The sequence below is a fragment of the Colobus angolensis genome, unplaced genomic scaffold, assembly GCF_000951035.1.
Source record: "Colobus angolensis palliatus isolate OR3802 unplaced genomic scaffold, Cang.pa_1.0 Scaffold39, whole genome shotgun sequence".
NCBI classification, from domain to species: domain Eukaryota; kingdom Metazoa; phylum Chordata; class Mammalia; order Primates; family Cercopithecidae; genus Colobus; species Colobus angolensis.
The window spans coordinates 108,745-120,536 of NW_012117265.1; the positions used below are offsets into that span (position 1 = coordinate 108,745).

At 50.1% G+C, this 11,792-nt stretch overlaps 1 protein-coding gene across 2 annotated transcripts in view; it reads right to left on the reverse strand.

The window, feature by feature from the left end:
• NFIX (nuclear factor I/X (CCAAT-binding transcription factor)) overlaps window positions 1–4,304 on the reverse strand; it is a 73,914-nt gene extending 69,610 nt beyond the window's left edge. Inside the window, exons 1-2 of one of the 2 annotated variants that reach the window (XM_011954681.1) lie at window positions 4,247–4,304; window positions 2,731–3,262 (exon numbers count right to left, since the gene is read on the reverse strand). In XM_011954681.1, the coding sequence (XP_011810071.1) occupies window positions 2,731–3,262; window positions 4,247–4,249 (535 nt within the window). In that variant the 5' untranslated portion in view covers window positions 4,250–4,304. Of the gene's footprint in view, window positions 1–2,730; window positions 3,263–3,598; window positions 3,948–4,246 lie in introns of those variants that run through there. The other variant, XM_011954680.1, reaches the window with a different exon arrangement.
• Window positions 4,305–11,792: the final 7,488 nt, after the last annotated feature.

The window sequence follows — 11,792 nt, forward strand, 5'->3', positions numbered from 1 at the left end:
GAAGGAAAAACACTTCTTTCAGAGTCCAAAGCCTGTGCCATCCCAGCCCCTGTCCCCAGTTTATCATCCTGGAAGGAAGGAGCAAGTGGCAGCTCTGCTGAGTGTGTCTGGCAGGCATGGGCATGGAGAAAGTGGTACCCACAGATCGATGCTGTTTGGTGGCTCAGCCACAGAAGACATTTTCTAGCAAAGTGGGCCAGCTCAAGGAGGAAGTCATGCCTGTTCTGCTCCATCTCAAGACCACCCAACCCAACTCCAAAGAGGAACAAGTGATACGGCCCACTGGTGGCCCGAGCTGCACCAACTCGCCCCAACTCACTTCAGGAAGGCAAGCTCAAACTAAAGCAATTCCAGTGAGAAAAATCCTACCTTCACTGAAATTATGTGGAGTCTAGGGCCTGAATAATATAAAATACACCCTTAGTTCCCTACTCTGCTTTTGTAGAGGAGACTCGGCCTCAGCCCCAGCTCAGAGCAGTGGCCTCGGCTACATGGAATGGGGTATGAATTCGCTCATATTCCTGGGCGAATGATCTCATAAGCTGGCAGGGAGGCATGGGGGGCCTTTCTTCTGGCCAGGAAACGGTCTCCTTCCTCACATACTTTTCATCCTACCTTAGCCCCACGCTGGCAGCAGTCAAGAATTTGGCCTAAAATAAAAGAGGCCAGGGAAACAACTCGGCTACAAGGATCCAGTCAGAGAGCAGGGTTGGAGGAAGCCAGCTCAGAGGAAGATGAGTGTTGATTTTCATCTTAGATGCTCTCGAGTCCCTGGTTCTAAAATTCGAAGGTGCAGAATCCCCTTGTGCAGGAGTATCTGATGGCCACACTGGTAAGCTCGGGGCTCCGAGCCTTCTGCAAGCCACCAGCCACCTCCAATACTACCAGGCACACACCCTCCCACTCTGGCTTGCTGTATAGACAGAGAATGAGGGGATAACTTTTTTTTTCCCTCTTAGTCTCTTTTCCAAAAAAAAAAAAAAAAGACAAAAGAAAAAATTCAAGATGAAGGGAGGTGGAATGACTGGCACCTGGCCTTCTGCATGACGGGTCACGATGGTCACACAGGGCCGGGTGCAGGCCTAGAAAGATCTACAGAAGTAAGTAGGGACTTGGGGGGTGAGAGTGGTGTCTCCTGCTTCTAACCAGCTACCAAAGCAACCTCTCAGGACAAGAGTTCCAATATCACCTTCTCCTCTCCACAGTTCTCCAACATATAAACTCAGGGCACTCTAGTCTAGATTACGTTCCTGACGCAGTGCTGAAAGCACCCCCAAACCCGAATTTTATTTCTGTATCTAGTGATATCATTCCTCCCAACTTCCCAAACAGGCAAGGGGGTGACCACAGCCATTGTGAATTGCTTTTCTTTTTTGTGAATGAACAGGAAGGAAGACACAGAGACACACACTCGCGGGAAACAACCTTTGCGAGAGTTGAAGTTAAGCCACATTCTCTCACATTCGCATAAAGAGAGGAAAAAGGGAAATGAAGGGGAAAAAATACTGGAATGGTGGAAAGGAAACACACACACACACACACACAGAGAAAGGTTTGGTAGCCCTCTCATTACAAGTTGGTTGGGCATAATGTAAACACACTTCTGCCTTGCTTAATCACAGAGTGCCGCCCGTTTAGGTTTCAAAGGCGGCAGTAAATTGGGCGTAGCTGAGTGGAGGCTAAAAATTAACCAGCCATCTCTGTTTCAATTTGTAAGAAAACAAAAGCGGAAAGAAATTATAAAAAGGGAAAGGGTAAGGGAAAAAAAGGAACAGGGGAGGAGAACTAAACCACCCTAACCCAAAATGCAGGGTAAAACTGGAAAAGCGAAGAGGAGAAGCAGAACTACTTGGAACACAAAAGGAAAAGGAGATTTTACAGAGTTTTTTTGTTTGTTTGTTTGTTTGTTTGCTTAAGACCTCTTCCACAGCAGCGCTGCTCCCTGCCATGCTTGTGCCCCGAGAAAGCCTCTCTGCTCCCCAGCAGAGTGCCAGGGCTGTGGGCATCCATCCTGAGGCCTTGCCACTTTAGCTGAAATAAGGAGAAGGGAAAGAGCTCAAGGAATCTCGTGCTTGTTTTCACTCTCTATGAAATCAAATTACTTTCATACTCTCTGACAGCCAAATCCCAGCCAAACAGCTCCCGCCTGAGTATTTAGGCTGCAGAATCTGCCCACTACTGTCTTCTCTCCTCTTTTCTGTTCATTCAGTCTCATATCCCGGGGTTTCACATGCCCCTTCTCTCCACCAAACTCCTGCCCATCCTGCTTGTACCAAACCCAGTTTTTCCTGGGACTGGAGGTGAAGCTGCAGGAAAACTAGTACCTGCCCCTCAATACTACTTCTGACTCATTTTAATACGAGCAACTATTGGTGTGCTGTTATTGTTGTTCATCTCAAACTCTCACCATCATGGATAATTCTGGGGGCATCATGTCCCCAATCCTAAGACCTGCAGCATCTTTCTGATCAGATAAGTATTCCAACGATGGAAATGCACAAAGTCAATAACATGGCCAGGGAACAGAGGAGGAAGAATGGAGCAAGCTGGGGGAGACAGAATATAGGAAAAAGGAAAAGGGCCCATAGAACGTGTTGCAGGCCCGGCAGGACGGGCATAGACCAGTTAGGCCTCCGGCGAGTTATCGCTTGGAAATTAGAGAACAATAAACAGAACAAATGCCAGCAAGTAAAATAAAATGAGGGGGAAAAATGGTTGAGAACGACCTACCCGGAGTGTGGACAAAGTAAGCCAGATAAAGATCCAGTTCTTTGATTGTGACTCCAATGTGATGTGGCTGGACGCACAGGCCGGGGTTCGAGCACTGAGGCGACTTGTAGAGCCGCTCCCCATCAGTACTTTCCAGGGGGATCCCCTTAAACAAAATCACCATGACCAGGTCCAGCCGCCACACCTTGTCAGCCTGGCGCAGGCAGTCAATCCGCCGGATCTTGCCCTTCTGGTCGGGGTTGGAGAGCACGCAGCAGGGGGGCTTCTTGCCCGTGATGGTCAGCACGAAGTCCTCGCGGAACTCGGGCCGGATGTCCTTGCGCAGCTTGGCCAGCAGCCGGGATGCCCACTTCTGCTTGATTTCGGGCTTCTCGCCCAGCAGCTCGTCCTTCACCGCCCGCTCCTCGTCCTTCGACATCCGCTTTTCATGCTTCTTGAAGTACTTGCGCTTCCGCGCCTGCAGGTTGAACCAGGTGTAGGAGAAAGCGCGGACGTGAGGCAGCAGTGCCTCGATGAACGGGTGGAACTCATCCTGCAGGCGGCAAGCCGGGAGCATGCGGGGCGAGGGAGGACGGGAGGAGGGGAAGACGGGATGAGGGGGAAAGAGAGAAGGAGAAAAGCAGCGTTAGAAGGGGGGGCACAAGGAAAACCGCCTTCTCCTCCTCCTCCCTCCCCCCAACAATTTTCTCTTGCAATTGTTCTACAAAAGTGTGGTTTGAAGCCACCACCAGCTTCGCCAGCCACTTGCTCCCATCTCAGCCTCAGCAGCCAGACAGAGGCACCGGGAGCCTGTACACACACCTATTCTCTCTCTCTCTCCCTCACTCACTCACACACACGCGCACAGACAACGTTGCCGTCCACACACACACGCTGCTGGTATCCCCGCCAGGCTCTGTCGCGCCCATGACATCTCCATGTTCTATCGCAGCCGTGAACTCCTGTCAGCTCGCCCCGGCGCAATGTCCGTCTGCACAGACGCCCATGGACGCACACGCGGGGGCGTGCGGGGCCGCCTCTGGTCCCCGACACCGGTCGATTTTTGGCCGCCCCCAAGAAGAGAGAAAATGACATCCACGAGCAAGCGAGTGAGGAAACAGATCAGGCTTCCCTCTCCCCAGGCTGTTTTCATTTTCTTTTCTCCTGATCCAGTTGGAACATCCACCCCAGCATTTTTTAATCAGACCTAAATCCTAAATATGTGATTTCAGCTTTGTTATCGACACCAATACTAATGTTAATCACAGTAATAATGAACAAAACACTTCTTGTTAGCACAAATAAGGTGCTTGTCTCCGGCACATTAGGGTTAAAAGCTACATGGGTCTTCTTGCGACCCCTTCCCCAGCCTCCCACAACCCCTTCACCCTCTTTCCCACTCAGTCAGGTGACAGAAGGATGGGCTCTCTCGGTTTTGTTTGTTTTTTTTTTTTTTTTGGTTGTTTGCTTGTTTGAAGTTTAAATAATAATTGATTTCTGTTTACAAAAATAAAACTGGAAAAAATTAAATAATTACCATTGATCTGAAGCACCCGGCAAAGCCCAACGCCCGATTCTGAGATTCTGGACTCAACAGAGTTGTGAGTTGGGGGCGGGTGGGGGGAGGGGGGAGGAGGAGGAGCAGGGGAGGAAGGTAAATGTTTTAAAGGGGGTTATTATTGGTGTTCTGGGGAATAGGGGCTGGGCTTGGGTGGATTCTCAAACCCTTCCCCCTCCTCCCCCCCCCATGCTCCATTGCACAGAGGGGGGAAATTAATATTTTTTTTTAAAGGAGCAAAAAGAAAGAAAGGTCAGGGATAGCAAGCAGAGAGAGGGAGCGAGCCGGTTGCCACACACGCCAGGTAAACAAAAGCCAACAAATTTTTTTTCAATTTCTTCCCCTGTGCATCCTCTTCCAGTTAAAAAAAAAAAGAAGAAGAAGAAAGAAAGAAAAAAAATGCAAAATTTAAAAATCAAAACCAGCCTCCCACCATCTCCCCGCAACCAACAACGCACCCCACCCCACCCCCGTGCAAAACAAAAACAAAAACAAAACCCAGGAGGGAAAAAGCGGCAGCTGAAGAAAAAGGCTTTCGGCTTTGGCAGCGGCACAGGGGTGTAAACTTCGAGCTGCCTGATCGGAGGAAAAGGGGGAGCTCGCAGATTCCCGGGGAAGAGGACGAGTTCTGACCGGCTGCAGACCGTTGCTGGCAGACGCATGCAAAAGAGAGAGAGGGAGCGAGGGAGGGAGGAAAGGAAGAAGGGGGGGAGGGAGAGATCGAGGATCGAGGGAGGACGTGGATGGGATGGGGCGTGTGTGTGAGTGTGCGCGTGTGTGTGCGCACTGGTTGGGTTTTGGGGTGTTTTTTTTTTTTTGCTCCTTTTCTCTCTCTCAAACTCCCCCCTTCTCTCTCTCTCCTTTCAGGCTCAATCCCCATCCATTTGCTTGTGCCAAGCCAGTAAAAAGGGGGTGGGGGGAGAAAGAGACAGAGAGAGAGAGAGAGAGAGAGAGAGAGAGGGAGAGAGAGAGAGAGAGAGAGAGAGAAGGATCCACCTATTTGGCAAAGAGACATCCACGAGCAGCCAATGGCTGCGTCTAAGGGGAGGAGGGAACCGGGCAAGCCGGGAGGGTGGGGAGAGCCCCCGGCAGTTGGAGACCAAAAACAATTTGCCCAATCGACAAGTTCACGTCTAATGAACAAGCAAAGTCCAGCAGTTATGAATTTTTCATTCCAGGCTCCCACTCGGGTCCATTTGGCAGCAGCCACCCAGCAAATCTGGGGGTGGGGTGGGGCAGTGTGGGGGGACTGGGATTGTGGAAGACTCAAAATTTTTTTAAGCCTGAAAAAATAAATAAATAAAGGCCTGACTCCGGGCAGGCTGGCGGGCGGGAGCCCCAGAAGGCCTTGGGGAAGCAGCTGCGCCTTCTCTCTGTGTTTTGGTTTCAGTCTTTCTCTCGGGCCTGCATACTCTCTCTTTTTCTGTTTCTATCTCTTTCTTTCTTTCTTTCTTTCTTTTTTTTCTTCCTATGGAGTACACAGGGGCGAGTGGAAGTTTTCCTCCCCGGCCACATACACACGAGCCTGCGGTGCTATGAATAGAAATAAGAAGAAAGAGAGCTCAGAAAGTGTCCATGCCAGCAGTACTTCCAGGGCAGGGATCTGGTGCCCAGGGTACTGCCACCTTGTGATGCCCCCAGGTCTGGCTGCTGAAAGAGCACTCTCAGACAAGGGGTAGGCCAGCACCCCACATGTCCCTCTCTTCTCCCCCAGCCCCCAGCAAGCTCAGCCTCCTCCTTCGGCCCACACCCAGCCACGCACGCTCCATTAGCGGTGACGAGGGATGCCAACGCAACACAGCTCGGCTCGAGAAACTGCAACAGTTTATTAAAATAGCCTCCTGTCACAGCACTCCGCCTGACAAGCTCTACACGCAGCCACAAACAACAGCCAGACCCGGGGAGAAGTGACAAAGGCAAAAAGATGGACACTACCTCTGAGCAGAAGCAAGGAATCTGACCAACGCCCCTCACCACTGCACAGGCATTTAATTCTTCGCATCCTCCGGATCTGCCCTCTCCAGTTGACCTGAGATTAGTTTTCTTACCTGTCTCCCAAATCAATTTAGACTAAAGGGCCCAAACCCTAGCAGTGCAAAGTGCAGAAGTATAAAATGAGAAACCCAAATGAAAAGCAAAGAGCTAAGAAAGGACACAACAAAAAACAGCAAAGGGCTCTACCAAAAGCAGGCCACCTGGGGGAAATCAAGTCACAGAGAAGAGACCCACCGGGGAGTTCCTCCTCTGGTCCTCCACTTGGGACCTTCCTCACAGTAGGCAGAAAAGGTGAGCACTGGGGAGGGGAGTCCCACCTCTGAAGGGGTCTCTCCAGTAAGAGCTATGGAGCAGCCATGCTTGAGGCCTTTGAAATGCAGTAAGAAGGAAATAGATATGAAAGGAAAAGCAGAGGAGGAAGGATGTGGCTGCAGACAGGGAGAACGGGATCCAATTCCACTCAGAACTCCATCCCTACAGTCGCCCTCTCCCCCAGCGAGGCTCAGTCCTCAGCTGGCAACGGAAAAAAGGTCACTGCTCACTCGGGCCCCTTTCTTCCCCAACTGAAACCCTGTGCTTTGTGGCCTTTATGTTGGCAGAAAGGTTCCCGGAAGAGCACCTGGGGCGTGCCAAAATAAAACATCCAGCCCTGGGCTGGCGCTGAACCCTGACAATGGGACAGGGGCTGCCCAACACCTGGGACCCCAGTCTGTGCCCTGAATGATCCATCTCAAGTGAACTGAGCTCATGGCTGACCCCTGAAAGAAACGGTTAGAAGTGAGAGTACAGAAGGCAGGTGTTATCAGAGACAGGCCTCTTAGGGTGGTGTCCAATAATTCACATCATGTTAATAACCAGCTTCAGTCCAATCAGCCAAAGATGTTAGCTTGGCGACATGACATAAGGTACCAAATCCTGCCTCTCCAACTTGCGGAAGCAATTTTGCCTTCTAAAGTCAACGTGAGGTCATTAAAAACTACAAGTGAGTTTATATTTGGCATCGAGGTGTTTTTCTTGTATTCTGATTTATACTAAATATTAGACACCAAACAGAAAATGGCCAACACGAGCCTCCTGGAGAATCCTGGCATGTTCCGCTTCACAGACCACAATGCCACACTAGAAGAGACGTGCTTAATATGGGTTGAATCTGAATCTGGTGGTACAACTGGGTCAGGGATAGAGGTGGGGGCAGCAACAGTCCCACAGCTGGGAGATGACAGATGGAAGGATCCATGTATAAGTTAGGGAAACAGGACAAGATGCACAATTGGCTCCTGGAGAGGGGTTGGGGGTCAAAACTCCATGGAATGGCGGAGAGATCAGAGGAGAGGCCGCAGAAGAGTGTCTCAATAGAGCCTCAGGGACCCACAAAGAGCCCCAAGCACCCCCTCAAGGTTCTCTTAACAGAAGGAGCAACAGGCCTTTCCCAGGGCAGAAAGTTGGAGGAAGAACAATTGTCAATTGTCCTTCTCCTGCCAGTGGCTATAACCTTGCAGGTGGGCAGAAGATTCTCACGCAAATACTTTCCCCTCACCCCATTCTCTCTATGGGCTGCTAGCTCCCAGTGGGGGAGGCCTTTCTGGAGGAGTGGCCAGGATATTCTGATGCTTAGGGCGATGAGAAGGTCTCTTTCTCTATTCCTCTCTGCTCCCTCCCTCCTTTCCTCCCCTCCTACTTTCGGCACACAGAGGAATTGCTCAGGTTCCATTAGAAACATTTCAAGCACCCTCCACTGCGGGCCCCCTCCTCCTGCATGCCACTGGTGGCGGCCATCAGCCCAGACACGCCCCTCATGAGCCCCAGACAAAAGGAAACTGTCCCCCTTTTGTTAAGAGAGTAGAGGCTCCTGTTGGAAGATTACCTGTCCCTGGCCCAGCCTCCTTCCCTTCTCCCCTCCAGCCCCAGGCAGGAGATCAGACCGCTTTACATCCTGCACCAAAGACCAGAATCAAGACAAAAAATCCCTCATAGATTCAAGGCTTCTCCAGGTCTGAGTCACTGGCAAGTGTAAGAGTTCAGGCGATGGAAGAAGTGAGGGGATATGCAGGCCACAGAGTAGAAAGACGCGGGAAATGGGGAAAGGAAGCCAGTGATGCTGGTAATAGGAAGAGGAAAAAAAAAAAAAAAGACAAGGGGGGGAAGGAAAAGCAGGAAACACTGGGGGGAAAAGGTATTTCCCCCATTGGAGAGAATAATCATCGAGACGCCAGAAATAAGACTTTTTAAAAATTCACATGGGCCTTTGGTTTGTGGAAAGGGATTTTGCTGCCTTTGTGGAAGAAAAGCCTCTGTCTTTTATTGTTGAGTACTATTTGGTTAAAAAAAAAAAAAAAAAAGCAACAGTTTTCACTGAAACATTTCTAAAATACATACCCATGCCAGTTTCAGCCATCACTAGGAGAAATGTGCCCCCAACAGAAAAAGACTGAAAGGGCCACGGAGAAAGAGAAATAGAGAGAAGGAGAATGAAAAAAGAGAAAAAAGCCAAACCTGGAGAGAGAGTGCCAAGCTGGGCCCACAACTGCAAAGAAAGAAGGACAAAGATGGAGGGAAACAGAACAGCAGAGGAGGAAAAATAAGAAGACAGAAAAGGGCTCTGCGTCGCAGCAGAAAAAGAAAAACCAGTTAAGGAAAATGACCGCTTCTCCATGAGAAGAAATGCATGGTTTTCAAAAACTCCACACAACAGACCTGTCCACTGAGGCCTTATGGATTATTTTAGGAAAATATGTACAGTACCTTACTCACATATACAGTGTTAAAAATTCTTCAAGGAAACAAAATAATCTTCCCAGACTGAGATAGGTTTTGCAACCTGCCCGCATCTACCTATAGTGAAACATCTAGAAGCATAAGAAGTTGTATATTTTAAGACAGGGCCACTTTCAGGAGGCTTCTTTATCTTAAAAAAAAAAAAAAAAAATCCTATTTGTCCACATCCTGCTGGCCTTAAGGCCCAGATTTATTCTTTCAGATCCTGGACACTTGGGCCCATGTTGATCTGGGTAACTACAGGCAATTAGAGCAAATAACCGACAAAACTGCACAGAAATGATCAGATATTCCAGTATCCATTTTACTAAAGCATATCTGCAGCCTGGGTAAGAAAGGACACGGGAAATTAAAAAGGCCATAAACAGAGCCCCAATTAGTTTGCCCAGTGGTTGGAATTCTGTAATTCAGCCTTGGTCTGAACCAAAAGAAGCCGGCTTCGTAACCCTGAGCTCTCCCACCTTGTCCCAAGATTACCGCTGCTTCGTGGAAGGCCACAAGAAGACAGTGGCCAGACAGCGGCCAGAGATGGGAAGGGAACTGCAGACATGACGCGGCGGCAGCACCGGGCAGCCAGGGAAGGGGCCCTGCTGCTTATCCTAGAGGAGGGTGGGGCCTCCCCTCGGTTGGGGGCCGACGAGAAGGGGCTCTGCAGTCAGAACAAAATCATCCAAGAGTCTGGAAACTCCAGGAATGGAAACCGGAAAATGCACTTTGCGAGGGAGCTCGGATAATTTGGACAAAGCGGGTTTTTGGCTGACTTGGGCCTGTTTTCCTCTGCTCAGGAGAGGCAGCTCTGCGCAGTTTCTTTCTAGTGTCCTCATGCTGGCTGAATGGATTCACCCCACACCCCGGTGCTGGGTCTAGGACAGGGTCTGCCTCACAGCCAGGCCGCACACTTCTCTCCTGTAAACCAACCCCCCCCTCTTCCTTTTCTCCTCCAGACTACAAACCCGGAGCGGTGGCCTGGGATCGGGCCAACAGGCAGCCTCGTTCTGGCTCCAAATGCTCCTCTGCTCCAGGCACATCTCCCTTACCCTCTTGGCACAGAATAAAATAGGGTAGGAATGGGGATATTGGGGGAGACAATCTATTCTCTCTAGGGCAACTGGAAATTGTTTACTTTCATCTCATCCTCTACAAGGAATGGGAAACAAAAACCCTAGTCTTTAATTCATTATTTAGCTTGAAACTTCCTTGTGTCACCAAATAGAAGTAAAAGCCAGGGAAGCTCTCTTCTCCAGCCGGCAGGCTGTATGGGGATAAAACCCTCCAAAGTGCGTGAAGGACAGATGACAACGAAGGGCTTCCGGGGGCAAGGGAAGTGCAGAGCCTCACACACCTAATCGGCTTGGGAAGTATCACTTCATGGTGGCCAAGGGCCCTGGAAGAGGGAAGAACTGCACAGGCCAGCTTCACAACTTTTTCTGAAGAACTGAAAAAGTGACAAAAGGCAAGGCAAAGAGAGACCAGCGCGTGAAGATGAGGTCTGTGCCCAGCACACTGTGAAAATATCTGGAAGGCGAGAGAGAAGGCCAGAGCAAATGGCAAAATGTTGAAAACTCACCCCAAACACCACAGCAAATCCGCTCCTTGGGGTGGGAGCGGGTGGCCGGGGGGGGGGAGGTCAGGGCAAGGTGACAAAACCCAAAAGGCAGGGGCCTTCCCAGTCCCTCTGTAAGAGCTCCATCAGGATCAGTCCAGACACCCCCCTTCATTTTACCAGTTCCGTTTCCCCTGCTACAGGAGAGACAAGGAGCAAGGAGGGATTTCTCCTCACCACCTGCCCTCAGATCGGCCTGGCACCCTCAGTCCTGAGGGAACCTCTTTCTTGCAATTTCTTCAGCCACAGGCAGTGGCCAGAACCCCAAAATGTACAACTTTAGGAGTTAGAAAGAGGTCATTTTTCAATTCCTCAAAATGTATTGCTCCCCCAACTATTTTATTATCAGGATCATTGCCCAGGAAACCCAAGAATCCACATTTCCCTGGTGTCTAGCCCCTGTAGAGCCTGACACTGGGGGTGCCTTGAGGAGCTCGGACCATGCCCACCCCTCGGCCACACTCCGTCCCTCCCCGGCTCCCTTTCTCTCTCACCCTCTCTCCCCCTCTGCGTCCTTCAGCTCCAACACAAACTGTTTGCACGGGAAGTCTCCCTCTATGACCCGATTCAGCACACACAAGAGAAAACTGTGGGCGACAGACCCAACGTCCTAACGAACTTGAGTTAATTAATGCTAAGGAAGAAAAGAGGCGCCCTCGCTCTGTTGAATCACGGTTCACTAGCCCTTTCAGTTTGCTGTGGGTGGAGGAAAAAAAAAAGAGGCTTTTTGGTTCAAATATTTTTGGGGGGCGAAGAGAAAACAAAAACACCGCAGAAGGGCCATGGAGGACGAAGCTGTCAGTACCTGCCCGGAGGAGCAGACGCGAAAGGAAGGAGCCCGGCAGGGGCTGCCGAGTGTCCTCCCCCTCACTGCTGGCCTGAGCAGTTCTGGGAAGACAGAGAGGGTGAAAGAAAAGGGAGGGGATTATCAATGGCTTCTGGGCCTGTTTAAATAAATCCCTCCAAAAATTATACTGTCAGAATATAAGATCCATAAAAAAAAACAAAACTCAAACCCAACAACCCAATTTGAACAGAGCCATGGAATTGTTTTAACAGTGCAGAAAACCGAAGTATAAATGGCAAGCGTACAAAAAATTTAAGTGTGCAAAAAAAAAAAAAAAAAGAGGTGGTAATGCAGGGGAGCAGGGG